General features: G+C 37.2%; 1 protein-coding gene across 1 annotated transcript in view; it reads left to right on the forward strand.

The window, feature by feature from the left end:
• MAP3K15 (mitogen-activated protein kinase kinase kinase 15) overlaps positions 1-27,064 on the forward strand; it is an 87,261-nt gene that overhangs the window by 25,551 nt on the left and 34,646 nt on the right. Inside the window, exons 3-6 of the mRNA XM_040582567.1 lie at positions 2,279-2,302; positions 10,672-10,865; positions 13,354-13,522; positions 14,810-14,916. Coding sequence (XP_040438501.1) covers positions 2,279-2,302; positions 10,672-10,865; positions 13,354-13,522; positions 14,810-14,916 — 494 coding nt within the window. The remainder of the gene's footprint in view (positions 1-2,278; positions 2,303-10,671; positions 10,866-13,353; positions 13,523-14,809; positions 14,917-27,064) is intronic.

Consider the following 27,064-nt stretch of genomic DNA (forward strand, 5'->3'; position numbering starts at 1 on the left):
GGTTATCCATACGGATATGCGCTAAGGCATATTTGCATGCCTTCCATTCCTCCAACTACTCTGGGTGGGCAGGCATACAGCTTTTCATCCTGCACCGGTAATACACCTGACTGCAAAGAGATCTTTTATTTTTATTTTTCATTAACACAATTTTACCTTTCTTTTATGCTGCCACTCAGATATTCTGATCAACTTGGTTCTCCCAAGGATGTGCCTGAGTTTGGGAAGCACAGACTAGTCATCTTCTATTTGTCTCTGCCCAGTGAGGACCTCAGCGGATGGCTTTGATTTCTGTACTTTATGCCAAGCACATGTGCAAGCACCTGCTCCCTAACTGGAGTGCTGAATGACCTCCAGGCTTACATCCATCCATGGGTTGGATCTTCAGATGGATTGCTTTCAGAACTGGCAAATCTTTGCACTGTCAGTTCTGGGGCTTTTTTTGCTAAGGATGTAAAGCTCAAGGACAAATCTGGGGACTTGGGAACATTGGGGCGTGTCTGTGTCACTTAAGGCTGGAAAAGCTATTTTCTGCCTTCATGTCTCTTCTGCTAGAAACTCTGTCAGTGTCACTGATTTATTCCTCATCTCCCAGTTGTTTGCACAACCTCCTTGGTCTGTGTAGACCCCTAGTATATCTTGTTTGGAATCAGAAGGCTTGATTTAAGTTGCTGGAACCAAGTAGAAGAGACGCTCTGAAGCAAGTGCTAGAGTAGTTTAAGCAGGGTGCTGGGAGATTGTTCAGTCCTACTCTGATGTCCTTGATACTGCTTCTGCGATTGAGCCCCAGTTCAGTGTTGGATACCATCATATATGCTAATACACCTTTCTTAGGTATACATCAGAAGGTAGACAGGGATTGTTCTTGGGGTCTTTCATAAAACATTTCATGGAATAGGTGCTAGGTAGCTCTTAGAAAAGTGATTCTCCCTGCCGAGAAAGATCTTTTCCTGCAGTAGGTAAAGCTCTTCTGGATATGCTGGCTTAGCCAGGTAGACATACTAATTCTTCAGCTCTGTGATATTTCAGATGTCTAACCCTTCCATCACTTTTGTTCTGAGGTATTTAGTACGGCTGAAGGAGTTTAAGTCAATCAGTAATTCTGTTTAGGTAGGTTTTAGTACCTTAATATGTATTTTTAAGCATTTGCTGGTGTTTCTTTATTCTCAGGTTTATGACCAATTTGTTCAGGTTTTTCTCCCTTTCCCTCAGGAATTCATTACTTGGATCTCAGTTGCTGTGCATTGCTTTTAAGGGTGGTTAGCCGAAGTGTTATAAAGGCAGTATTCATGACTACTATTACTTCTGCTGGAAGATCTGTGAAGTTCAGGCAGCCTGACTTTATATAGCTTATCTCTTAGGACCCATCCTGAAATTCTCCCAGGAGTTGTCTCTTTGGTTCCACCAATGTTTTTTCCAAACCAACCTAATTCCAAGCATATGAAAGAACATGTAATCCAGATTTCAAGAGGGTCATATTTGCAGAACTAAACCTCTTAGATGGCCCCTGATATTTTGTCTGTTGTTAAGGAAAAGAGAGCATGAGGACAATAATTTCTGTGCAGTGGTTGTCAGATATGAAGTTGCTCATGTAGAATCATCTTAGGTTTCCAGAGCACAATTAAATTATACCAGTAACCTGGCTTAGAAACAACTCTGTGTCTAACATTTGTAGCATGGCTTACCTGGAAATCTTTTTAGTTTCACCAAGCAGTGTTCATTGGACGTGTAAGCTATCACTAGGAGGAGGAGGAAGTTACTTACCAGCAACTGGAAATCTCTGAGGTCTGGTTTACATGCCCATTAGTTTATCACCTGCCTCAGAGTTTCTATATCTCTCGTTAGATTTTGAGGGGAGAAGAATTACGGTGTAGGAGGAGTGTGTTGTTCTGTGCCCATCCAGGTAGGAAAGGGACCTAGGCGACTCAAGGATACTCTTTCAGAGAAAAAAAATAATCTTCAGCTTTGAATGCTTTGGTTTAACAAATGTCCAGAGTGTGACTGGGTATGTGGAGTGCCAGCTCCAATTACTGGCAAGTACAACTTGCTTCATCTTCTGAGCACTTTAAATAGATTTCTTCTCTGATTTGTTAATTTTTTCTTAACATGAACTACTAAGACTTTTCTTGATGCTGTTCTGTCCCTTTACTTGGAACATATCTGTGTCTATATATGTGTGTGTGTACATATATGTATGATATTTTTATTGGAAATAGTATTTCCCAGTAAAAATGAATAAACATTTTTATTCTCCTCTTCCCTCCCGCCCTCCCTCCAGGATATGGCATCTCAGAAAAACACAGTAAGTATTAAATCCACATTCATTTTAAAACACAAAATGAGGATACTACACTTGAAGTAATTCTAACAACAAAGCTGCCAAACATATATATGCTCTGTGTGATTGAAGGAACTCTGTTTTACCTGTATACAATTCAAACTAGTGGAAATATTGTTGACTACCTTTCCAAAGTAAAGCTAGATTAAAAAAAAATACTTTTCTTTAGAAGTTCCTTTTTAAGTTCTAGAAAACTATCTAGTGCCAGTAGACATGTATGTAGGTTGATAGATCAAAATAGAAACGCAGAAATTCAGTCTCTTTCTCCCTCTTTCACCCAGTTGTGCAAATGCATATGTGTGTGTGATGTCTTAACAGGACTTACTTTTGTATCTCAAACGCTTTAGCTACTATATACCCATCCTCTTCCTCAGAAATTCACCAGTTTTTCTTAGAATGCAAGAACTTATTTCCCAAAGTAAAAACGTTCTTACCCTTAATGCAAGTAAAACCAACCAAGTAAGTAAGCCTGAACTAAGATAAAATTTAGTGGTTATTCTAGGCTTATTGCAATATGCCATGATGTTGTAGTTACATATTTTGTCATACTTCACATCATGTCAGTAGTTATTTTCATTAAGAAATTTACACTGTAATTCTGATGACTGTTGAATTTGCAAAAATCTTAAACTTTCATTTATTCTTTCTGTTTCCCAGTGTTCACCATATACTTTTATTTTCTTCTAAATAACATTGAGCGGCACTAAAATAATATTCTTAGACTTTGCTAAAGAGAACTAGAAGAAATAATGCATTAGTCACAGCTGTTTATTTTGAGCTGCTGTTTATACTTGGCCACAGTGGTGCATATAGGCTAAAGATAGATCATGTTGAGCACAAGAGTAAATCCAGGTCCTTTTCCTCTGTGTCTTGTGATTTTTGAACTAGTTTCACCTGTGGGGTGTGAAGTACTTTTAGTGGTCTGTAGGTCTGTGAGGGGGGACCTCAGAATGAGGCAGGTTTGCTTGCGAATGCTACTGTCCAACTGGTGGATCATCAAAATGTCACAAGCATGTTTTTCCCCCTCCAGAGCAAGAGGGACAATTGTGACTGAGCCATTTGGTGGCAATTCCAGAAATGGAGTAAAAGCAAGGAGGATGGAGGTTCAGCCTAGCATGATCAGATTAGCAGCCTGCAATCTTTTCTTCTAGCAGACTTTCTCCCACAGAGGGAGGTATTGACCTGGACAAGGAAGAGAAGAAAAGATGGATCTGGTGACATGGTTTCCACAGCAGGGCCTGGTATTAGACCTGTAAACACCATGTGGCTAGCAAAAGGGGTGGGGAAGGATTCTGAAACTAGGATCCTGATCCCTCCTATAAAAAGGAGGGATTGCCTGCCTAATCCACTGTCTTCAAGTGCTTAAAGAATACTGAATTGTGAATAAAATACAGTGAGGAAAAAATAAAAGACTTGAAATACCAGGTATGGATTCTTAGACCCTTCTGTGCTATTTGAAGTTGTTTGTAGCTGCTTTAATTAGATAAATGTGCTCCCATATTGCATTCTTCTATCAGTTGGGTTTTTTAAATCAGAATTTACAACAAACTAATTAGCAAGCTGAACAGTTAATATGTTAAAACTTTGGTTTTATAAGTTGAAGTTGACTTCAACTAGACAATTCTGACCCCCCCCCCCCCCCCCCCCCCCCCCCCCTCTCAGATCATGAGAGGCTTGTAGTTTGCCCCTGCCCCACTCTGGTGCCACTGCTTCATTGCTGGTTAAATATTCTACAATCACAGGGGCAATGTTGTCTTTTAAGTTAACTGCTAATGAGGGTTGCTGTACTAGTTAAGTAGGTACAGAACTGGTGCGAATTACTGTGTCCAGTCAAGTACATAGCTTCATAACCATTTCAGTTTAAATGCTGAATAGTTAATACCTGTTTACTAGGGTTTTGTGTTTTCCTTTCACTTTTTCTGATTCAAAAGTGTGGGTATGCCTCTCACATAGCTGTGGAACAGCAGAAAGAGCCTAAATACACTCTTCATTAGGGTCCGGAGACATGTTGGAAAGAAGATAGGTACTTGATCTGCTAAGCCTTCCTCCAACCCAGAGGCAGCCACAAGAGTACCATGGCTGGTTTTATGAAGAGAAGTCCTCTCTGTGCCTTATAAGCTCTATGTCCATGAATTTGCACTGCGTACAAGGGAAGAGGGGCAGCAGAGATTGCTACCAGGCACAGCACACCAGTTTTCCAGCAGCACAAACAAAGCTTTCTGTGCTGGCTGCTGTAGCTTGGAGATTTCTCTAAGGTTTCCTTGCCCTCACCTTTGCGATTTATCCTGCAAATCTCAAGTCATGTACAGAAGTGCAAAAAAATCGTAGCATGGAACAGATGTGGAGCCATGTTAAAGATGCAGAGAAGATGAATGTCTAGTGTATTGTCTGGGGTGATTTTCTTCCATATATTACAAGTAAACCTTGAAGAAAATGGATGTTTTCCTTGTAAAGAAAATGTTATTCTAATTCAGCATCAAGGAGGAGGCAAGAGCAAGGAAACTGGACATAAAGCTGAAGAAAATGCATAGAAAAAAGGCCAGGAATTCATTTGAGATTTAGCCTGATTACAGCTGATCTAACAGCAAGAATTACACAGCAGCATGCTGTGGTGATGTGAGTCTGAGAGATTTAATAATTTACTGTCTGAAAAAAAGAGTGTAAGGTAGAATTTCCCTCCTTTCTTCTGCCATTCAGGAATGCAGTTTTCAGAGATAAGATGGGGAATGTGATTCAGTTCTACTTGACTCCCACAAACAAGCAATTAAAATTCTGTATTGATAATTTATTGCATACCTGGATACAAAAGGAAAGAATTATTGGCTGTGAGAGTTCAGTTCCCAAGAAAGAATTGCCCTGGCATAAAATTCAAGGTCAAGATTCTGTGTCCCATCAGTTAGGTTTCCTTCTATAGAGCTGCTCTGAGCTTTGAGGACTATTTTCTGCTAATTTTACTGAGGATGTATGCACAGCTTTCTAGTTGCTGTCAAAATTATTTTTGATAAAATAAATTGCAAATGTGCAGTCTTGCAGAACAGTTTGTTTACTGTGTCATAGAAAAATTAAGATTTGAGGGTACAGGGGATGCTACTGGACTATAGGGTACAGGAAAATAAATTTATCTATGGAAAATGGGCTTGTGCTTTGGAGTTTCCTTAGATGTCAGATAAGCATTGGTTTACAAGAGAAATGAAGCTTCAAGGAATTTCTAAAGAAAAAATTGCTTAAAAAAAATATGCCCCCAAACCAATGTAATAGACAAAATCCATGGGAAAGTTGTTCTGTTTTGGTGCAATATTTTGTTGCTATCCTTGATAATTTTTCCCAATAGGGAAATTTCCTCTCCCTTTACAGAATCTTAAGGAATGTTGCATAAAAAAAGTCGAAGATTGAGTGAAGAAAAGAGTGCACAAGGGGCTTTTTAAAAACCGCTGGAGTCAGGAAGGAAAATGTACAGTCCTTCTGGCAATAGATCTGGCATTGGTTACGCATGGTTTGAGATACATACTTGGATCCTTTCAGTTTGTTTGAATGTGGCATTGAAAATACTAACTAAAACTTCCCACTCTGGAAAAACTATTATGGCAAGTACAGAGTATAAGGAGAAAGACTTAAAAGTTAAATTTTCTTTAATTGATGGTATGCCTGAAGAAATTTGAATAACCCTGTTAATTGCTTTCAGGGAAGATATTTTAAAAAAATTAAGCTGGTTATTAAGTGAAAAGGTTTATTACAGTATATTTAGGCCTGTGGGCCTGATGTAGTATTTTCAGGTATTTAAATGTGGTGGGTGGGGTTTTTTTGGGTTTTTTTTGGGGGGGGGTGGTTTTGGTTTTTTGTTGTGTGGTTGTTTTTTTTTTTTTCATTAAATCCTGTAGTAGCTCTTAGAGTAAGCAGAGAATAATGTTTGGGCCATGGAGGAGTCATTAGCAAAAACTCTTCTTGATCTAAAGGGAACAGGACTGCAATTTATCCTTGCCACAAGGAATTTTTATGTTGAAAAATCAATTTTTATTGTAATTGGCAGAAAGTCTCTTCAGAGTTTCAGTAGCTGTATAAATTAGACTCTATCTGCTGTTTCAAGGCAATGAACTTTTAAGAAAACAAAATAGAAAGATTTTGGCATTTGGACTCATAATCTCCAATTTAGTAGCCCCAATGGACTGAAATGAGAGCCAAGACTCCAAAGTACGATTATATTATATGAATTTAATAATCTGAAGAAGCAGTATTGAAGAATAACTTTCTATTTTTTATTTTCTGACTATTTTACAATATATAAAAGTTTGTATTATATGGTCATTTAATATATATTTCTAAAAAAGCCTGAGGCAGCAGAAGTATTAAAAGGGTTTGCAAAAGGGCACAGAATGAAAGAGGAGTAAGAACGTTTTACATACAGACAATCATTTTTCTTTTGGGGAGAAGAACAGTACAAAGGCAATGGGTAACCCAGTAAATATTACCTCTAATGTTTCCAATCATAAATTAGGACACTGTTAATATTGACATAATGAAAACTAAGGCTTTTAAAATTAATTTCTGTAAGTTAGTTTTTATGGAAATGTTACTATCTCAAGGGATACATACTTGTAGTGGTTGGATTATAGTTAACTAATCAGACAATGAGTCCGACAGGTTCATATAACTAAGACTTGAAAGCACCTTAATGATGACACAAGAGATCTATAGACAACTAAGTCATGTAGACAGAGAAATTTTACATTCTGGGTGGCAAAGTATTGCACTTTTTTTTTTTTTTTGGCCTTGTAAATATGGACTTGCTATAAATACCTATATTAATTTTCTGTTGTTTCTTTCTTTAATCATATCTCTATTCATGTGTCATGTCTGTCTTTTTGATTCTTATGCTGGTTTTTGGTGGTGTTTTCCTCTTCGTTGTTTTATTTCAATTTGGAATAGGTTGCCAACCACAAACCTTTTCTTTTGGTTCAAGTACCTCCTGAATACCACAGTGGTAATCTGATAGGAAAAGGATGTATCACTTTAAATCTGTTTTCTGTTGAATAGATATGCCATCTTATTACTGTGTTTCTAGGCATTTAAAAATGTATAAGGATACTTTAAGGACCGTGCTTGGCAGGGTCTTTCCTTCAAAGAGATTGTAATGTTGGAGTACTTGTTCCTTGCAAGATAAATCTCAAACATTTAGAACGTTTGGTTTGTCATAATCTCTCTTCTCAGTCTTTACATAACTGTATTTTCTGTTCTAAATTTGAATATACAGAGTATTTTAAGTTTATATCATCTTAGACACATGTATCAGAAGATGGGTAGGAATTTGATGTCACAGAAAACTTCTGTGAAAACCTTCATTCTTAAGACAGTAGTGGATTAAACTCCCTGAACACTCAGAAGTCTGTGACCTCTTTGAGTGAATGCAGTTCATTTTCTGTTATCTTACATCTTTTCCTTCCAACTGCTTTGTAAGTTAGGGTAAGCACTCCTCATACTCTTGATGCATGAATAAGTGGCAAAATGGCCTGCATGGCTCAAGTGAAATAATTGTGCTATTAGCTGTGGGCATAATTCCCTCTCTGAAAATGCAGAGATTTTACTCGACATTATTTATCTGAAAAAAACCCCAAAACCACCCTTTAATTCTAACGTAGTGTCTCTGCCACCAAGTGAGAGTTGCACCAAAATAACTGTAGTGGCAGTACAATTCAAAAACCCCTTTACATTATTATGGTCAAAAGTTTACTTTTAACAGCATTACCAAAATGTTTAAAGGAGTATTTTAAGACAAAAAACACTCTACATCTCACCTGTTTTGCCTAGAGCCTAAAAATGGCCAAAGTGGTCCTAACTTGGCAGCCCTTCAGCAAAGGCATGGCTCTGTACTTAGTAATTCCTTTAGCCATGCTCCCTTGAGGAAAGTCCCTTTCTCAACTTACTTGCAGTATTTCCTGGGGTGGGGAGGGGGGCAGGGTTTTGGTTCTTTTTGTGATAAATTTTAAAGTTGTGATTGAATATAGTAATTTCGTTGCTAGCATAATGGGTATATATTATTTACTGAAAGATGAGTTACTGAGGACTTTTTTTTTTCTCCAGTCTACTTGTTTTTTTGTAATTGTAACCTAAAAATTTCTCAAAATGAGACAATAAAAATGGCTTAACTACTAATCCTGATATAAAGCAATTCAGCATGCAGTCTATAAGCTATGAAGTTATAATTCTATTACAATTAAGTCATAAGTTATAGATTGTATATATTTGCAGCTAGAATTACCATATGTTATTTCATACATACCTGTGCCATTTATTCATTATTTTAAAAAGCAACAGTTGGTGTATAACAGGACAGTAATTTTCACGATTTGCTTTTGGTGTCAGAGTCCAGCATCCTTCAGTAGACAATCAGAAGAAGCAAAGATTATATTTTTAGCTATCTTTAACTCTTGATAGCATAAGAAAAGTAGATGGACAGAACTCATATTTTACATAGTGAAGATAAGAAAGGCTCTATTAGAAAGGCCACACACCATGTGTGAAGGGGCTTTATAATTTATTATATGCAAATATTGGACAGAAGAAACCGGAAAATTGGAGCTGGTTGCTTTTCAGACAAGGTGATGTGCTCAAATATATATGAGGTTCCTGGCTTCAGCACATGAAAATGTATCTGTTATTGATTTCTCACCTCTTTTTGGATACTGAAATGTATGCAATTAAAAACATATTTTTATCAAAGTCAAATAGATGAGATGGTGGCTGAATAAGATTAATACAATGTTTCACATGTCATTTAGTTTTTTTTCTGAAAATTACTTTGCTTTTTCAGTAGATAATTGCAGTTCTCTTTGTGTGACAAGATACATCATACTTTCAAATTGGATTTTTTCTTTCCATTGCAAGAACAGGTTTAGGAATAAAGTTTATATACAAGCAGCTTTTGTATTGCACTGAACTGAGTGTTTATTTGAATAAACCCGAGACTAAATTGTTTTAACATACTGGTGGTTTGGGTTGCAATTTTTCCAACTTTTTTAGTAGGAAGTAAAGATAACACTGCAACAGATAATTATATTGCTACAACAGAGACACTGTACTATAGGGTTTATGAGGAAAGAATGTGGCTTGATCTTTATCTATTAGAAATAATTTAAAATTCTAAATCCTTACAGACTCAGTTCAGCAACAGAATGTACTGATACAGGTTTTTTTCCATCTCTATTTTTAGTAACTACATGCCCTACATTGTTAACTTTCTATGAACAGTTTATTTCTTATTTCTCTTGTCTATTTTATTAATGCATATAAAAATATGCCGTCTTCATATCCATTCTTCCCATCATCTCAGTGTTCTCCAATTGTTTAAGGTCTCTTTAAATGGCTACGGCTTTACTGCAGGCTTAGATGATACAAAAAAATTAAAGGTATGATTTTGCTGTACATGTCTGATGCCTTGATATCCCCAAGGTGGCAGTTGAAGGGTATTTATTGGTAGTTGATTGTGTTAGATGTGTCATACTGACACATCTTCATGTGTCAGTGTTCCTATCTAGTTACTCTGGAATGCAGTTTACTTTTGTTTTTTTAACAACAGAGAATTACTGTAGTTCCAGATGGGGTACTGGTACTTCTAGTAGCTGTGGGTTTGCAGTTTCTGGTTTTGGGGGACTTGCTCAGGAGTTGGAGACTGAAGTTGCTGGTCTTGTGCTTTGAAGGGCATTTCCAGTTTCCTCTCCGCTTTCAGCACCTTGATCGTGTTTACTTTTTTTTTAATGTGCCATATTAAGAATTTTTGGGGGTTACTTCTAGAATGTTGTGTTAGAAGTCTTAAATATATTACAAAACATGTCAAAGTTTGGTTGGTTGGTTGGTTTGGTGTCTGATGGCAGCATGCAGCAAATGTTTTGTAGACTCCTGTGGATTAAACATCTCTAATGTTTAGTCTTTCCAATGCCTCTGTTTCTGTATCTCTCTCTCTTTGTGGGGAGCTATGCATCATATCCTTCCTAGCACAGAGTGAGCTGAGAGGATGCAAGTATATCTCTGACCCCACAAATCTGGGAGCAGAAGGTTAGCTTGTAACTGTCAGACCCTATTGGGGTCTGTGCATCACATTAAAAAACTGAACAGTTTTGTTGTATTGCTGCTTAACAGAGCTGGACCCTTATTCGTCACCCTTGCTAATATTGTAACTCTTCCATGGAAAATTCCTTGAGTTTAATGCTTGCACTGTGCTAAAGCTTCAGAGTGCACCAGTCCTAATCTAGCTGTTTTGTCTGACAGTAAAAGATTCTGCGTATATACAAGCATGTTTTCACTTTAATTTATTTTCTAAACTGTGCCTGTTTTTCTTTTAGGCTTCCAGTGGCAATTATTATTTTATTCCATATATTGTCACACCTTGTGCTGACTACTTTTGCTGTGAAAGTGATGCCCAACGAAGAGCTTCTGAGTACATACAACCCAACTGGGACAATATCCTGGGGCCACTTTGTGTCCCACTGGTGGACAAGTTTATCAGCCTTCTCAAGGATGTTCATGTTACATCATGGTAATTTTACAACACATACACCCCCAGAATCTTTGATAGTCTCTTTTTAATGTTATGAAAAAAGATGCAGAATCTCTAATAGCATTTATTTTTTCACTGCACTTTATATAGTGCTAAAAGAAGCTGCTAACTTTACTGGTTCCTGCAGTGATGTCCTGCAACTGTTGCAGTTAACTAACCATGTTATGCTAGAAATTGATTGACGTAAGCAAAGTTGGTCCATGGGTAAGGTAAAGTGCTTAAGGATAAATTACAACGCATCAGTTTGTAATAGGACATGAGATCACAGCCTCTTCATAGAGCTCAAAGCCAAAGACTGTCACCAAATAAGTGTATATATACGTATTGCAGTAATGGCTAATCAAATGTAACTTCCATGGTCTGTTTTTTGTTTTGGTTTGTTTTTTGTTTTGGTTTGGTTTTTAACACTAGCCTTCTGATATCACCGAATAAACATGATACTGTTCACCTACTTCTGCAAGCGACTGTTGGAGTTTTGAGGATTGGGGCTGAAGATGGAAGTGTCTCTTTCTTGATTGCTCACCCTATACCCTGCAGCTAGTCTGGTTTTGTTTGTATTTCTGGAAAAACACTGGAAGAGACTGAGCTTCTAGGTTTTCTTTTTCCTAGCATTCTGAAGTGTGAGGTAGGACTGAGTGCCTTCTGATATCTTTCTCTTTCCCCATTGCCATCTAAATAACTCTTTTTCTCACCTGGTCCCACTCCTAGGATCACACAGATGACCCTCTCCGCACACACCTTGTCCTTTACACCTCCATCCATGGTAGGCCTGCTATTCTCTGGCACCTTGCTGGGCAGTGGCTGGAATATTGCTGGCCTGAAGAAGCACAGGCTGCCTCCCGCTTCTCCAAAACAGTGCTAGAGGGGAGGCTACATGCAGGTGACACCAGCCCACTTTGAGGAAAGGACAAGAGGAGAGGCAGAAACTCAATAGAGTTGGTCAGCATACTCAGTAGAGTTGGTCAGCATATAGGAGAGCTGTACTTAGCAGTGCAGACTCATGAAACTAGTAGCACAGTTGGTCCTGTTAGTAGTAAATTTTGGTACCACTTAGTGTTTGTGTCATTGTGAAATGGTGCTCTGGGCACCAGCTGACCAAAGCTACCTGTATACTTCATCTCTGATGTTTATGACCAGGCTTGTGGATGATTTTGGTTTGATAATTGTGTTGTGAAGTCCTATAGTAAAGCCTCTTCTTTTTCTCATTTTCAGGCTGAAGTGCCTGAAAGAGGTGTTTGTAAAGCTGCAGACTTAGACATTGTTGTGGTAAATCCCAGTGAAGAAGAAGATATAGCTAGATGATCCCTCATTCCTGCCAAAAGTTTGAATAAGTTTGAAGAGGTTAAGTGTTGCATAATTCTTGAAAGTGAGATTCCTATTCCTAAATCATTTGGATGCTTTGAAAAACATTACCCCATTCTCCCCATTTCGTTTGGTTAGCACAAGAAGAACTACCTGTGATTAGGCTGGTAGAAGGCAATGCTGGATAGAAACCTGAGGTTGGAAATCTATGGTGAATTAGGCCCAACCTCTGCTGACAGTAAAACAACTATTAAATGCTTTCAAATAATGCTTACTGTGACCTTGCTGCTTTGTATTATAAGCATATCTTACATGTTATATGTAAGATATAATGTATATGGGACAGAGAGCTTTAGTTTTGTTTGCCATGTGTAGGGCTTATGCTAAGCAAAGTTGAATACTTTGCAGTACTCATTTGTAAACAAAAATGCGTTGTATGCGCTTGAGTATCTGTCCGCTGACATCTGCTAACTTCCAAACTAGAGATTCCATAAGCTGCTCCAGATAAAAGTTACCCCTAAGTAGCCTGTCCAGGTTGTTTATAACTGTCATATTGATAACTTATATATGATTTTTTATTTTTTTTATTCTACAAAAGCTCCGGTATTGTGTTGTGCACTGACGTTAGCATAAATAAGGTGCACTTACTGGGGGCTTTTACATAGATCCTACCTACATTCTATATTATGTTCATCAAACAGATTGCAATTAAATCAGCTTTTGGTGGCTTATTTTTGTTTTACTTTCTTTGTTTGCAAGCCTCTTCCATTCATGATAAAGTCACGTACCTCCTCTTTACATCACATTGGTCTTTCATCTCTGTGACACTTTATTATCCCAATTATTCCAGCTGCCTTTAGGTTACCAAGTACCACATCTGTTGTGGTCAGTAATGGGGCAAACAAATGCCCCAATTTTACTGTGGTGATAAAATTACCTCACAGTCCTGGTTATAAACACATTGATACCTATCCCCACAGTCTGAGATGGGGTAAGGTGGAATATTTATGGTGAGTTAAGGAAAAACATGGAAATGTTTGATGTGCAACTCACTAAGAAAATGGTACTTTTTATTAGAAATCGTGCTTTTTATTAGAAATATAACCGTGTTTCATAGGAAGCATCAAACAGTCTTCTTCCCATATGTCTATTTTTTTTTCTTTAGTGCCTATTATAAAGAAACACTGCTAAATGATATTAGAAAAGCTAGAGAAAAGTACCAAGGAGATGAACTGGCTAAGGAGCTGGCCAGGATTAAGCTTCGTATGGATAATACTGAAGTGCTGACTTCTGACATAGTCATAAACCTGCTTCTTTCTTACAGAGATATTCAGGTATGTTCCTAAAGACTAAGGAAGATTATTTTATCATGGGATTTTTGCTTGCTCGTTTTGTTGTACTTCATTGTTTGTTAAACAGTGATTCAAAACTGACACTAAATTGTTACATTGTTTAACAGCTTGACTTGTCTGTTGGGCAACTTAAGGGGCCTTAGACTCTTACTTATTTTCCCTATGAACAAGAGACACCAATTAGGTGACTTCCTGAGGTCTCCTCCTTTTGTTTTTCATTGATTTTAACCTCCTTTAAAAAAAAAAAAAAAAAAAAAGAGAGAGAAAAAAATCTGAAGCAAAAAGTTTTCTTTTCCCTTCCCTCTCTCACTCCTATAGTCAGATATATTTAGAAATGAAGAAAGTACATTTCTTTTGACCATTGTATTGGCCAAAGGTGCCTAAGTTGAGAACTGTCATGCAGACAAACACTAACTTATTTTTAAAATATAGCTGCATCTTTTTTTCTTGATTTTATTTTTAAAGTAAGTTCTGTTTTTGCTAAAACACAGCCTGTATTTCCAATCTGACAGTTTGTGTTTGACATTCCTTTTGAAGTATACTTCCAACAATTCCATTGACATTTTTTTTCCATCAGGAGCTAAGTTGGTTATTTCATTAGTGTAAATGGGTCATGAGAGAAGTGGGTGACCACATTATCCTGCACTACCCAACTGATCTGAGATGCGTATTTTCCTGCAGCACTTTATTCAGCTTCATTTTGATTGGCCCTGGTGATCATTTGCATTCTTTTGAAAGGTCTTCTCCCTTGAGAAACGAAAACATCTTGAAACAGTTTTGAATCAACAAATTAAGTAATGTGAGGCCATTTGTGGTGTCAGTAAACTGGCCTCTTCAGCAGTGTATGTGCAGGTTACCCCTGAGAAGCCAAAATGAACGCACAAACGGCTGACACATGGCAGAATGAACTGTGGTTGAGTCTGTGACAATCTGATGAAGTGTCATTCATCAGAGGTCCTTAATAAGGCCTGAAAGAGCAAGACTTGTCACGTCTTTTTTCCTGGTGCTGGGAGTGTAATCAATCAAACTGGCCAGAGGGATTCCATGATTTGGGCCATGGCATTGAGGTGAGGAAGAGGCAAGTACTGATGTGGACAGACAAAATCCCTGTTTAATTCCTTACCCAGAATCTGTGTCACTGACTTTTCCAGGAACAGTCACCTGAGATACTGTCCAGCAGTCATGATACGTTGTAGTGATGCTTTCTTCTGCTTTCAGTTTATTTTCTTTTGGCTTTAATTTTTTCTTTTTTTTTTTAATTCATACCAGGACTATGATGCTATGGTGAAGCTGGTAGAAACACTAGAAATGCTTCCTACCTGCGATCTGGCTGATCAACACAACATTAAATTTCATTATGCTTTTGCGTTAAATCGGTAAGAATGATCGGTTGATAATGTTTGAAATCATTATTTTCCAACAACCATCATTTTGTCAACAACCCGATAAGAGTGAATCTGTTCCAAAGACCACCTGAGTAATCGTGAAAGACTCCAATGATACCAATGGGTCCTTGGTCAGGCTGAGACTGTTTATTCTGAATGTCTTGAAAAGTTTAGTGTGATAGAGTTGGGTTATGGGTAAGTTATTAAAGTAATAGATAATAAGCACTGCTTAATCCGTGAATACACGTATCATGCATGATACAGTTTCCTTGAAAGGCTGGAAGGTTCTCTGGACCTGCAGGCACATTGCTAGACTAGGAAGCACAGAAATATTATAGAACTCTTCTAGTTAGCTACAGATTTCTGTAGTGTCTATGTATAATAGTTACTTAATTTCTAAAGAATTTATATTAAGATTGCATTGAAATCAAATGAAATGACATATAATAAGAAAAGCAATTGGTTAGATGCAATCCACATGGTGTTAAAAATTATGACCTGCAATCTAACTAAAAAATAGTACTGGGCATCGTCAGGATGGCATATGTCAAAAGGATTAGGAACTAGAAAAGTAGTTCCTGTAGCATTTTATGGAAGGTGGTCATAAGTCTGGTGCCATTTGACAGTTTCATCAGTCTTAGGAGTAAATGCAAAATCATTGCTCAGAAAAATATTGGATATTACTGCATCAGTTCTGTCTCAAAGAACAGTCTTCTCACAACATTTTGTAGATTGTCTTCTCTTAAAAAGAAAAAAAATATTTTCATGCAACCATATCCAAGGTCATACACATAGGAGCAAAGAATGCAGTACATATCAACAGGAAAGTTCATAGAAAACAGTGATTTTTGGAAAGGATCTGGTGGTTTGTTTAATGGGCTGAGTGATGCAGTGGCAGCTAGTTTGAAGTGATCTTTGAAAGATGTGGCAGTAAGTAATAGAGAGTATATGGACTATAGAGCATAGGTGTGACTGATACTGCGCATAACTCTAATGTCCATGCTTTTATGATAGCTAGCTATAGTCATGTTTTTTTGAAAGTTGGAATTAAATCTTTTTAAAATGCCTTTTTTTATTAAGAAAATCGTTAAGTTCTGAGAAGTGGATTGATTACATTAAGAATTATCTCTGTAAGAAGGAACTTATCAGGTGCCAGACAATGCCCAAATCTCTCACAGAAAAAGGAAACTAGACCCATGTTTGGAACCTTAACCCAAATTTAAATGAAAAAGCCTTTTTTTATAAGCAGAAGGGTAAATTATTTAGCTCTTGATACCAAATATATGAACATGGTTCCTACATATAATTCAGCTTATGTAGGTTTGTGAATTTTTTAAGACTGGAAGTGAACACTGGATGTCTTGGTTCTCCACTTCTGGTGTCATAGACCATTAAATCTTAGCTGATTAACCATCTACAAGTCTGTTCACTTGTTTTGCTGAATCATATCTTGCAGAAAATTTGAAGACAGAGATGCATTTATATAAATTGCAGTTTTCTCTGATATCACATCAACTGAGAGAAAATTTTCTCATTAGACTACTTTAAAAATAAAATAAAAATATGTACTTTAGGTCTAAAATTGTTACTGTACCACATAAGGCAGTATTTTAAAGTAGAAGCCAGTGTTTTGGCATTTCTTTTATTAAATTGTATAAATTATAAACCATGTTCTTGGCTGTACAATTATTGTTGTTGAACATCATTGTTATTACAGAATTGTATGGTTTATTCTACCTTATGATCTTATAAAGCTTCTGAAACTCAGTTCTCCTTAAGATACCATACTGATGGCTTGAGAAGTGGTTTCAACAAAAAAGGATTTAGCCCTATTTTTTTAGAAGTTTGTCCAACTTTTTATTATTTCACGAATTTGACTAAGATGTTTAAATCTTCCAATAAGCATAATGCAAGGGTCATGCCTTGTCCTTAGGGAAATATCCTGGTATGATCAGGTTTTAAAGCTTTTTCATTTCAATTTGCATAATAAAATTGGCAAGATCTTTTGCATTCTTTGTCCTCAAATTATTTGTATTTTGAGCAGCATGTGAACCTTATACCATTAAATCTTCCATTTTGGCAATGCCAATAGCATCGTGGTAAGACAAGGCAAAATTAATTACTCATGAACTTGCTTTTCCCATCAACAGGTTTCATTAAATTGATCACTAGCCTGAACCAGTGTGACTCTCCTTGTGTTCTTCTGGGAACAATTTAAACATTTCTATGGATTTTTTTTTTTTTTTTTTCAGAAATAAATGGCCAATTTTCCATCAGTGAGAATGCAGAATTTAGCTTCTACAGATGTTTTTGCCTTAAACAAAATAATGGACAAAAGTCAAATGTTAAGACTTGAACATTTTCAGAACAAGTCCACTTTAGTTCAAAATGACCCCCAGAGTGTTACTTTTGGAATCTTACTTCCATGGCAATTTCTTAAAAACAATTTTTTTAGTGAATTCTATCAAGATCTATTTATAAAAATACAGAACAATGTTTTCTTTTAATATTATTTCAATTCCAGCATACAGAACAGTATTAATGTTGCTCAGTGAATCTGACCCTACTAGGAACAAAATACATGATAAGCAAAACAGAACTAGAAGCTGTAAGAATATCTGACCCTGCAGAAGTTAATGTTTGCTTAATTTCATTATGAAAGTGTGCCAGAACCGTGGTCGTAATCAACAGAGACACTCATTCATTTATTTCGTTTTGGACTCTCTGACTGAGTTCTGTTGGCAATTAATTTCAGTTAACAATTTAAAGTCAGTGGTGCTCCAGTGCTGTGCAGAGCTAGCAATGTAGCAGGCAAGGGGTAGAGGATTGCTTTTGGGGGCTTCAGGTCTTTGCTGCTGCATCAGGTGGACACAAGCCCAATCTGAACCACAGTTGTGTGCAATTCTGGGTCCAAGTTCACAAATTGTGCTAAGGGAAGGGACAGGGATGTTTTACTTTAGACTCACCACTGTTCCAGCCTAGCTGCATGTCTTGTGCTTCAGAGCCAGCCTGCATCTGACCTGGCTTGGATCATGCACAAAGCAAGCCTGGGCCTGCCTGTGGAGTACTGTGCAGAAATGTTCTAAAGCACTCAAAATTATTGTGTATAGGGGAGGCAGTATTTTCATGCTAATTTCTGGTACCCTGATTCACATACCAGGTTTTTAAGCACAGCCCCTCTCCTAGATCACTATCTTCCTCCTTGGTTTCCATTTCAGAGCAGACTATCGAGAACATAGCAGGTTTGTCGTCTCTTCTGTTTAATAAGAGGCTAATAACGGATGTTTGCAATGACAGGCTTGTGCTTGTTTCCAAGCCTGGGCTAAATAGGTCACTACCCTGGCTGCTTGTTTAGAACTCCTAGGGAGCAAAACACCATTCCTTTACCAGTGTCTTCAGCTAATTAATTTTGACTCCACACACGAGCAGAGCAGAGTGTGTTCTTTTTTATCAGACATGGCTTGGTTTAAGATGTTGTTCCTTGTTGCTTCCCAGCTGAGATTTAGGTTTGATTGTATCTTGATTTAGGCACAGAATGGAACACATCTTTAGGTATGAGTTCAGTCTGAACGTGCAACATGAATGTTTCAAGATTTATATTCACAGCTTTGGTATGAATTAAGATGCTGTGTAATTGAGGGCTGGGTGTTTGAGTTGTAGATGACTGTTTACTTCAGTCCATGGATATGCCTTGCCTGGGAGGCAAGCGCTGTGTAAGGAGAAAATGAGGTATGAGAGCTGCCATGAAAGGATGTTCTGATAGTTCCAGATTCTTGACAACTGAGACATTTCTGAATTAAGGTTTCAGTTTTATTTCCTCTGGTTTAAATGTGTGTTTAATTGAAGGCTGTCTGATTTTTTTGAGAGCTTTGTCTGGTGTGGTGCACTGGAATAGCTGGAGGTCAACTGGTCAGTAGTTCAATATTTTGTGTTGATCTGCTTGTTAAAAATTTAACAGTGCCATATGATAAGTAAATACACATTTATTATATGTCACAGCCCTCCACCCCACACATGAAGTTTTTATGGGTCTCCTCATGTTTATTGTTGCAATACCTGAGTAATTTATCACTATATGGAGAAACAGAACAACAGTGTTTACTTACATTTACACATGTGGAACTAACACACAGATACCCATAGTCCGCTGATTAAAGGCTCTCAAATTGAGGTGTCTACAGTGTGACTTGTCTTTTAAAGTATAAAACATGATGAAACATATTTAAAAATCCCATTGTCTTAGACAATAAATGTGAATGAACCTTTATTAATTAGCCTTCAGGCTCTCAAGCCAGTGCTTCTATAAAATAAGGACTGCACATTTCTGTGGCAAGTCTTTGGGTGAAAGGACCTGCATAAAGCTAGAAGATAGTCATGTGGGATGGGCTCCACCTGTTTCAGGTGTATAATTGTCCTTTCTCCTGCAGCTCCCAGCCTCTATTCTACCTGCATCCCAACTCCTGAGGCAGGGGCCTCAACACCAGTAGCAAATGCAAGTCCATGGCAGAACCTCACAGTAAAACCAGCTCTTGTATGAGATGAGCAGTAGTCATGCTTCCTTTAAACAAATTAGAACAACAACAAAATGCTACCACCCCACCACCACCCTTGATCACAAAGTTTATCTTTACATTGGCAAGTACGTGTATGGAACCTGAATTTACATTGTAATGTTTACTTGAATTTCTGGGTTTTTTTTCTGAAACTTTGAGCTTTTACACTTTTAAAGTTCCTGTGTGTTGCAGCACAGTTTGCATGTCACTATATTTGTTACTTTTGTCCACTCTTCCCTGTGTGAGTTCATGGGATTGACATCAGTTGTTACTGCTGGCTTTAGGACCTTGCTCTTGACAGATGAGCTCTTTCATGTACTGCTTTTATAGCTGAGGTCTGCCAAGTGCTTATATTGATTCACATATAGAGGAGCTGGTCAATGACCCTTTTTTGGTGGCAGCTTTTACCCTGGGATTTGATGTCTTACAGAATCTGGATCTGAATCCACAGAATCTGAACACATGCAGCTATGCCTCCAATAAGCAATTTGCCTGAATATCTAGTGCAATGCCTGTCTTTATTAATGAAAAGAAGGTAGAAATACTACCTGCATGCATGGCATGGTGTTAAAACTAGTTCTCTAGTGTTACAGCCTTTTTTCTTCCCCTTCCTATTTTTTAATTAAAAAACCCAAAGATTCTTCTCAAGGGAGATGGGCATATAAAGTGATTTTAATATGTTTTTTAATATATTATATATGCATATATTTATGTCTTTTATGTTTGAAATCACAATATTTCAATGCTTTAAAGTATCATGTGGATTAATTATAACCAGCAGTTAAATTTTTGATCCATCTGGAATCAAAAAGAACCATAAACAGTAAAAGAAGATCTTAAAGTTTTCTTCTGAGAAAACTACAATTGTTTTCCACCAAGTCTTACATAAAAAGCAACAACTGTGATATTACAGTTTAAAAAAAAGTTTATAGGATATCTTCTCTTATTTAATAATTTTAGAATAAAATGAACCATATCCTTTTCAGTGTTTGATATTGCCTCAAATTATCTAAAAGCATTGAGCAAGTCGCATGAGCAGTACAAATCATCATCAAAGCCAGTGGGACAGGAAAGTTTTGCAGTCCGTTTCTGTGAATTTTGCTTTCTTGTAATCGGATTAAGAGTAGCAAAAAAGGATGCTAGTTTGTTCTTTATTGGTTTATTTCCTGTTGCTGGAGTATATATATAGCAGATAGATAAAATACAGATATTTGTAGTTAATTTAAATGCTAAGTGTGCCAGTCAGCTGGCTGCTTGCTTAGGATCTACTTCACTAATTTAGGGCTGCATAGCAGGTTTTTTTTCTCAGTACACTTAGGTTTGAGTATTTTCAAATTGACCTTATTTACCAGAACTGGAGTTAGCAATTCTGGAAGCTTGCAAAGAGGCCAGAGGGTATGCCAAATTCTATTCAAAGCAGAGTAGACTTCAAAACCAAACCCAGCCCTGGCCTGAGGCCAGAGCTGTGAAGACTTCAGTCTCTTTCCAAGGCAGTTTTATCTTCACTTATATTAAAGATGAGGGCAGCTGCAGTCACTATTATTTAACTCAGCATGATGTGTTTTAACAAGCAACATACTTCAATACAATAATAAAAAAGGCAATTAGCAAGTGAAGGGCATAACAAGGTGCAAGTAGAAAATCACTAGTAATTGTGAATAATAGTAGCCATAGGAAATTATTCCCATTGAAAAACACTGGATATTTAAAATGTTCTGTTCTGCAGTTACTCAGATTTAGTGAAAAACACATTATGGGGTTCCTTATTTTATATGAGTGACTTGCATGAAGCACCTGAAGTGTATATGAGGGAGGGAAAAGGCTGGTTTTTTTCATTGTTGTAGCTAACTGCAGACTTGTAAGTTTAGTTCCAGCCTCAAAGCCCAATTCAGGTTTTTGTTTTCCTCATTCACTCTTCCAAATATTGAAGGCTCTACAATCAAATTACATCTTTGGTGAAATGTGTCTCAAGTCACAGATTAGTTTCTTGTTTTAAGTGAAAGTGCAAGCGTAATAACTCTTGTTAGTTGTTGTATTCCTCAATAATTAAGACTTTTTTTTAATCTTTTTTTGTTGTAGTCTTTTGTGGTTAGTACCAGTTTAGAACATCTGTGATGGAGTCATTAAGGCATACTTAACTAGCACTGTCCTCTTTTATGCAAGAAAATTGAAAATACTTATTTTATTATTAATTACATATCATTACTGTAACAAAGGTTTAATACATGAAAATACCATGATAATAACACAGTATTGTTTATGAAGACCAGTTATTTTATGAAAAGTGCTATTTTTACTAACAGATTAAGTTGTCTCACTGACATTTCCTCTGCAATGTGACAGTGGGATCAGGGTTTTTTTTTAAATTGTAATATGTGCAGTAGACTTGATAGCTGCTTCAAGGCTGAAATCAGAAGATAAACAAGATTCATATAGGAATAGAGTGGAAAAAACAGGTTACCTTTTTTGAATGTATGGGAAACATTTTCAAAATTGTTTATTATGGTTTGATTTATTCCCCTGTGCATTGCTCTTTAAGAAATCTGTTTGTTTTTAGAGGCCTTAAAATAATAGAAAATCAAATCAGTAAGTCAACATGAAATATAAAGGTGGATTCCCTTGAGGAAATTACTTTTCACCGGCATGTGGTTTTCTATAGTATATAGTCTTCTCCAGCTAGACAAATAGAAACAAGCCATACAGAGGAAGATGTGAACAAAAAAGGTGAAAAAAAGCATTGTATCAGCTGTTACTTACAGAGCAAGCTAATTCTTGTCCTTGGGAAATCCATGTCGTTCCTGTTAACTTTGCTGGACAAAGGCTTGGTTCACTGAGTGTAATTCTGGCTCCTTAGCCATGCCAACGCTTTAAAGCTGGTAAAATTAGTCTGTGAAGCAGGAAGAATTTTTGTTTTAGGGATATTTGGAACTAGGATTCCTTTTAATGACTGCAGTGGAGAGAAGGATTCAGAGAAGAGAATGGGTTTGAAGGGGAGAAGCCATGAAATCAAAAAGAGGAAAAAAAAAATCTGCGTTTTGCTGTAAGGCAGTGTTATTCCAGGTGAGAGGCTGTGATATGAATATATCACAGAAATATATGTTTGAGAGCTAGGAGAGAGAAACAGATGGGCATACTGGCTCAAGGCATAGCTCCTTCTAGCCTAGATTGCGATCTCTGACAGTGATCGATACCATATACCTGGGAAAGAGTATGAAGACAGGAAAAAGCATAGCGATAAATCTCCCTAAATACTCCCACTGCTTCCACCAACCTGTGGCTCAGCGACTTCCTGAAACAATGGTGGCAATTTTTGTGTTTGTCAAGTAAATTTGGGAAGGGAAAAGGAGGATGGGTTTGTAAAGAATCTGCTTTCTGCAAATGCTAATTGTTTGCTGGTTTTGTAACCTCGCTCCATGAGTACAAACTCAGAGAAAACTTGTACAAACTGAAGCAAACTTCAACAAATTATTGTGCTTTGGAGGGGGAGAGGCCTGGATAACTGGGAGTGGGGGTGGGGAGTGCATGGGGGCAGGACTGGTTTGTGGGGAGGGACTGTTTCTGGTGCCATTAGCAGTTTATGAATTTTTAATCTGAGAGTGTCTTGGGTCTCTTAAGTACCAATAGCTGTGGAGGATGCTGTGAGTACAACACGAGGGAAGAGCATGAGTGCATCTTCGGGACTTACTGCTTAGCGGCGTAGTTGTTTCCCCATGGAAACAAGGAAATGTGTCTCAGCAGCACAGAGTACCTCTGGCCTTCAAAATCCAAGCCACAGTTCCGGTGACTGAATTTGCCACGTTACGGAACAGCAGCTTCTTTCTGAGAGGGAGACTGTGGAGAAGTGGGGGTGGGGAGAGACAGAAAAAATCCTGTCGTAACTTAGTAGTAGAAAGGTTGTAAGTGTATTGTGCTTTATGGAAGACATGGTATTGCTTCATTTTACAGCTTGCCCGTTGACTTCAGAGGAAAGTGTCTCAGCTGAATACCTCTCATTATGAGTAAGAATGTCTGACTCCATCCCTGGGTTAAGACGAAATATGGCAGAGGGGTGGGCTGGAGAGCAGGAAATTAGACCATGATAAAAAAACGAAGTTGCACTGTAACTTGATCATACCTCAGTTCTGCTTGTTCACTATATGTATTTATATGCGCATGTTAAAAAAAATATATATTATTATGTGCTAAGCTATTTTCTGCAGGTTTGTAGCCCTACAGAGTGATTCGGAGGTGCAAAGGAGGAGTGGATAGTTGGGCAGGACAGGAAGACTGATAGAAGAGGCTTGTGTAGAGAGGGAAGTGAGAAGACTGCTGCTGTGATTAAAGAAGCATGGTGGAGTAAGCAGACAGATAAATCATTTGGCAACATTGCAGTGAGCAAATTAGTAAATTGGCAAGCAAATCAGTGAGTAGTTTCTGGAGGATACAAACTATCAGGCAAAACTAAACTGGCAACATAACATCCAGGCTAATTTAGAGGAAGTGATTAGAGGCTGTAAAGGTGTCCTTCAGGACAATTTTTTTTTTCAAGGAAAAAAAAAATAAGTAATTTCTGTCTGAAAAGCTTAGTTTGTTGAAGTTTTCTCTGTAGAGAAACCATTTCATTCCACTGATCATTCTCTTCATTTGATTTTCTTCCCTAATCCTAATAGTTTTCTTTTTCCAGCACAGCATAAAACTGTACACAGTACTGAAGATTAGTGTGCTGGGTATTTGTAAAAAGGCATCATGATGTGTTTAGTTTAATTTAATTTAATTTTTACTCTGTCCGTTTCCTTTTAATTTCTAGCATTTTGCTTGTGGGGGAATTTTGCAGTGTTTTATTGAGCACTAGGATATTTTCATAAATCATCTAATATTTTGAAGTAACTTGAAGATCTCTTTCCTCACTGGCAGTAGCTTTTGCAGTTATTGTCTTCATGTAATTTAGACTGATATTCTTTGTTTGGTTTCTGTGTGAGTTTTCACAAGGCAAGGTTTGTAGGGAGAGAACTAAAATGTGCTAACAAAGAAATCAGTGGGGAAAAATTAGTATTATTAACTGCTTTCCCAAGGCATGTTCTTTGTTTTAATATCGTTTCAAAATACATTGTAGTAGTCTTTTTTTTTTTTTCCTAGCTCGTTTACCATTAAAATATATTTTGTAAGGGTAAAACTGTATTTTGAAAGGATTTTCAGTTTGTGATTAGTGATTTTAAAAACTACTCCCCCCAAACTCAGACAAACCATGAAACTCCTATTTTTACTGCATGTGTATGCAGACTTGTTTAAGGTAGGATGTATCTTACCCAGATATAGAGAGGCCGGCAGATTGTATGTGGAAGAGTGCCCATGAAAAATGCCTGTTTCAAAATTGTATTTCATTCCCAAAGTGACTAGTTTGTGTAACACCATGAAGAACACATGTTTCAGTGCAAGCTGGCCTGTAACAAAAGAGCAGTAAAATGAATTGGTAGGGTCCTTTCTGTCGCAGCCTACTGGGATTCTGCTCTGGCTTATAAAACTTCAGGGGATTTTCTTCGCAGAATCAGTCTCACCTGGTGCACCAATTCACTCCAGAAAGATAACATTTTCTGCCTTTGTCCTCATGACTCTACATCATAACACTCAGTACTTGAGCTTTCCCTGTTCAGAGAGGCTGTGGCATCTCCATCCTTGGAAGTTTAATAGATTCAGCTTTTCAGGCAAAGCCAAGGTTGCCATGGTCTGGTGTTGGGAGATGATCCTGCACTGAGAAAGAGATTCTATTAGATGATCTCCAGAAGTCCCTTCCAACCAGCATTTTTGTGATTTGCTCTACTATGGCTTTAATTGGGGCTGGGTAGGGTGGGGAAGGTAATGTATTTGATACTGGGTAAGAAAAATAATGTCAGTGCTACAGCCTTGAAGAGTTTAAGATAATCTCTTTTCCTGCATTGGTAACACCACAGACCTGTTCCAAGACACCTTGAAACAAATTATAAGCTGTCAGACATGCAGATCTGACAAAGTGTGGGGTATGAAATAAAAGATGCAAATCTATCTTGGTCCTGCGTAACAAGTTCTGCATATTATCCAACAGTATATTTTCATATTGACTTACAGAAGTTGCTTGTAACCTAAATTATGTGATTTTTCTGTTGTTTTTTTTCTTGGTTAGCCCTCTTAGAAAATGGTAACTGTTCCCAAATTTGTAGATCATTGTAATTCATGTTTGGTTTGCATTGCCTAATAAGCATCAAATTCTGCTACTGTGAAAAACAGTTTTAACCTGATTTTTGTTTAATAATATCCTGTTAGATTTAGTGTATAGTTGTTGTTTATTTTAATATATTTTAATTATGATTTTTTCTTTATCTTATAAGAGGTAAAAGCCTTTTGTTTTTATTTTAAGTCCTCTAGTACACTGTTTATTTAGAGCTTGGTCCTTTGAAATGCTCCTGCTGTTGTATTTGTTGTGTACAGGTTTGGCCTTTGATGTCCAGAAGTGATGATCTGCATAGTGTCCTATTTTGAGCAGGGTCTTGCTTTATGCATTGATTTTTTTACTTTAAAGTTATGCTTTTTCAAGCAGTACATAACACCTCTTTATCTTATCATTAGTATTTAATGTATTTCCAACAAAGCAGGGTCGAGTCAAAGTTTGTCTTGTCTGGGAAGGAGTGATTTTTTTTTTTATTTTCTTTTTTTCATGTTGAAGTAGTTAGGTACTAGTTGTGCATTTCTTGTGTTTCCAGCAAAAGCTTGAACACATGCAGACTTCTGTGACCATGTTACACGTAACCTGGGAGCTGTTGGACTTAGATTTTATGACCTGATTTTATTCTAAACTCTGTTTACTCAACTTTCTCTGTGTTCATGTTAACACCAGTGAAACTTAGGTTCTCTTACCTAGAGAATCTGGTTAGTTCAGAACAGATTTGACTAGAGCAGGCTGACCTGTGCAATGGATTTACACCCCCCCACACACACACTTTTTAACTTCTGTTTATTTCTTGTAAAACTGAAAAAAGATACTTTTTCCTTGTGTGGTCATTAGAGAAGACCAGTATTTCAGAACAACAGTCAATCTGAAGAAAAAATGCTTTAAAAATATTAAAGTACTCACTGTGAAAGTTTACACTCTGTCCGTGACATCAAAGGTAGGATAAAGCCTGCACAACTAGCTACAAATCTGTTTAATCTTATTAGATGTTCTCATCACCTAACATGCACAGAAGCATGAATTTTGCTACAGATGAGTTGTTATTGGTCTTATTGCATCAGCTGATTTTCTAAGGAACTGAGCCACTTTACAGTAAATATTAATCCTTTCAGGACATGCAAATAATGAATTTACCAGAAAGCATTATCTGCTACTGGTATTGCTGACAAGTAATTGTAGTACTTGTAAACCTGTTCCTGGATACCTAGGTAGGGATCAGAAAATCTGAAAAGGGGTTGGTAAATATTTTAAATCTCTCCAGTGATTAAAAAATGTCTTGAAGAGGCTATTACTTTTAAGCTGTGTTTGCATTCTCTTGCAAATAGACATTTTTGTTTGCTTGAAGTGACTTTTTGCAGTAAATAGTGAATTCTAAACTTAAAAAACCAGCCAGATAAAAGCAGCC

The sequence above is a fragment of the Falco naumanni genome, chromosome 2, assembly GCF_017639655.2.
Source record: "Falco naumanni isolate bFalNau1 chromosome 2, bFalNau1.pat, whole genome shotgun sequence".
Lineage (NCBI taxonomy): Eukaryota > Metazoa > Chordata > Aves > Falconiformes > Falconidae > Falco > Falco naumanni.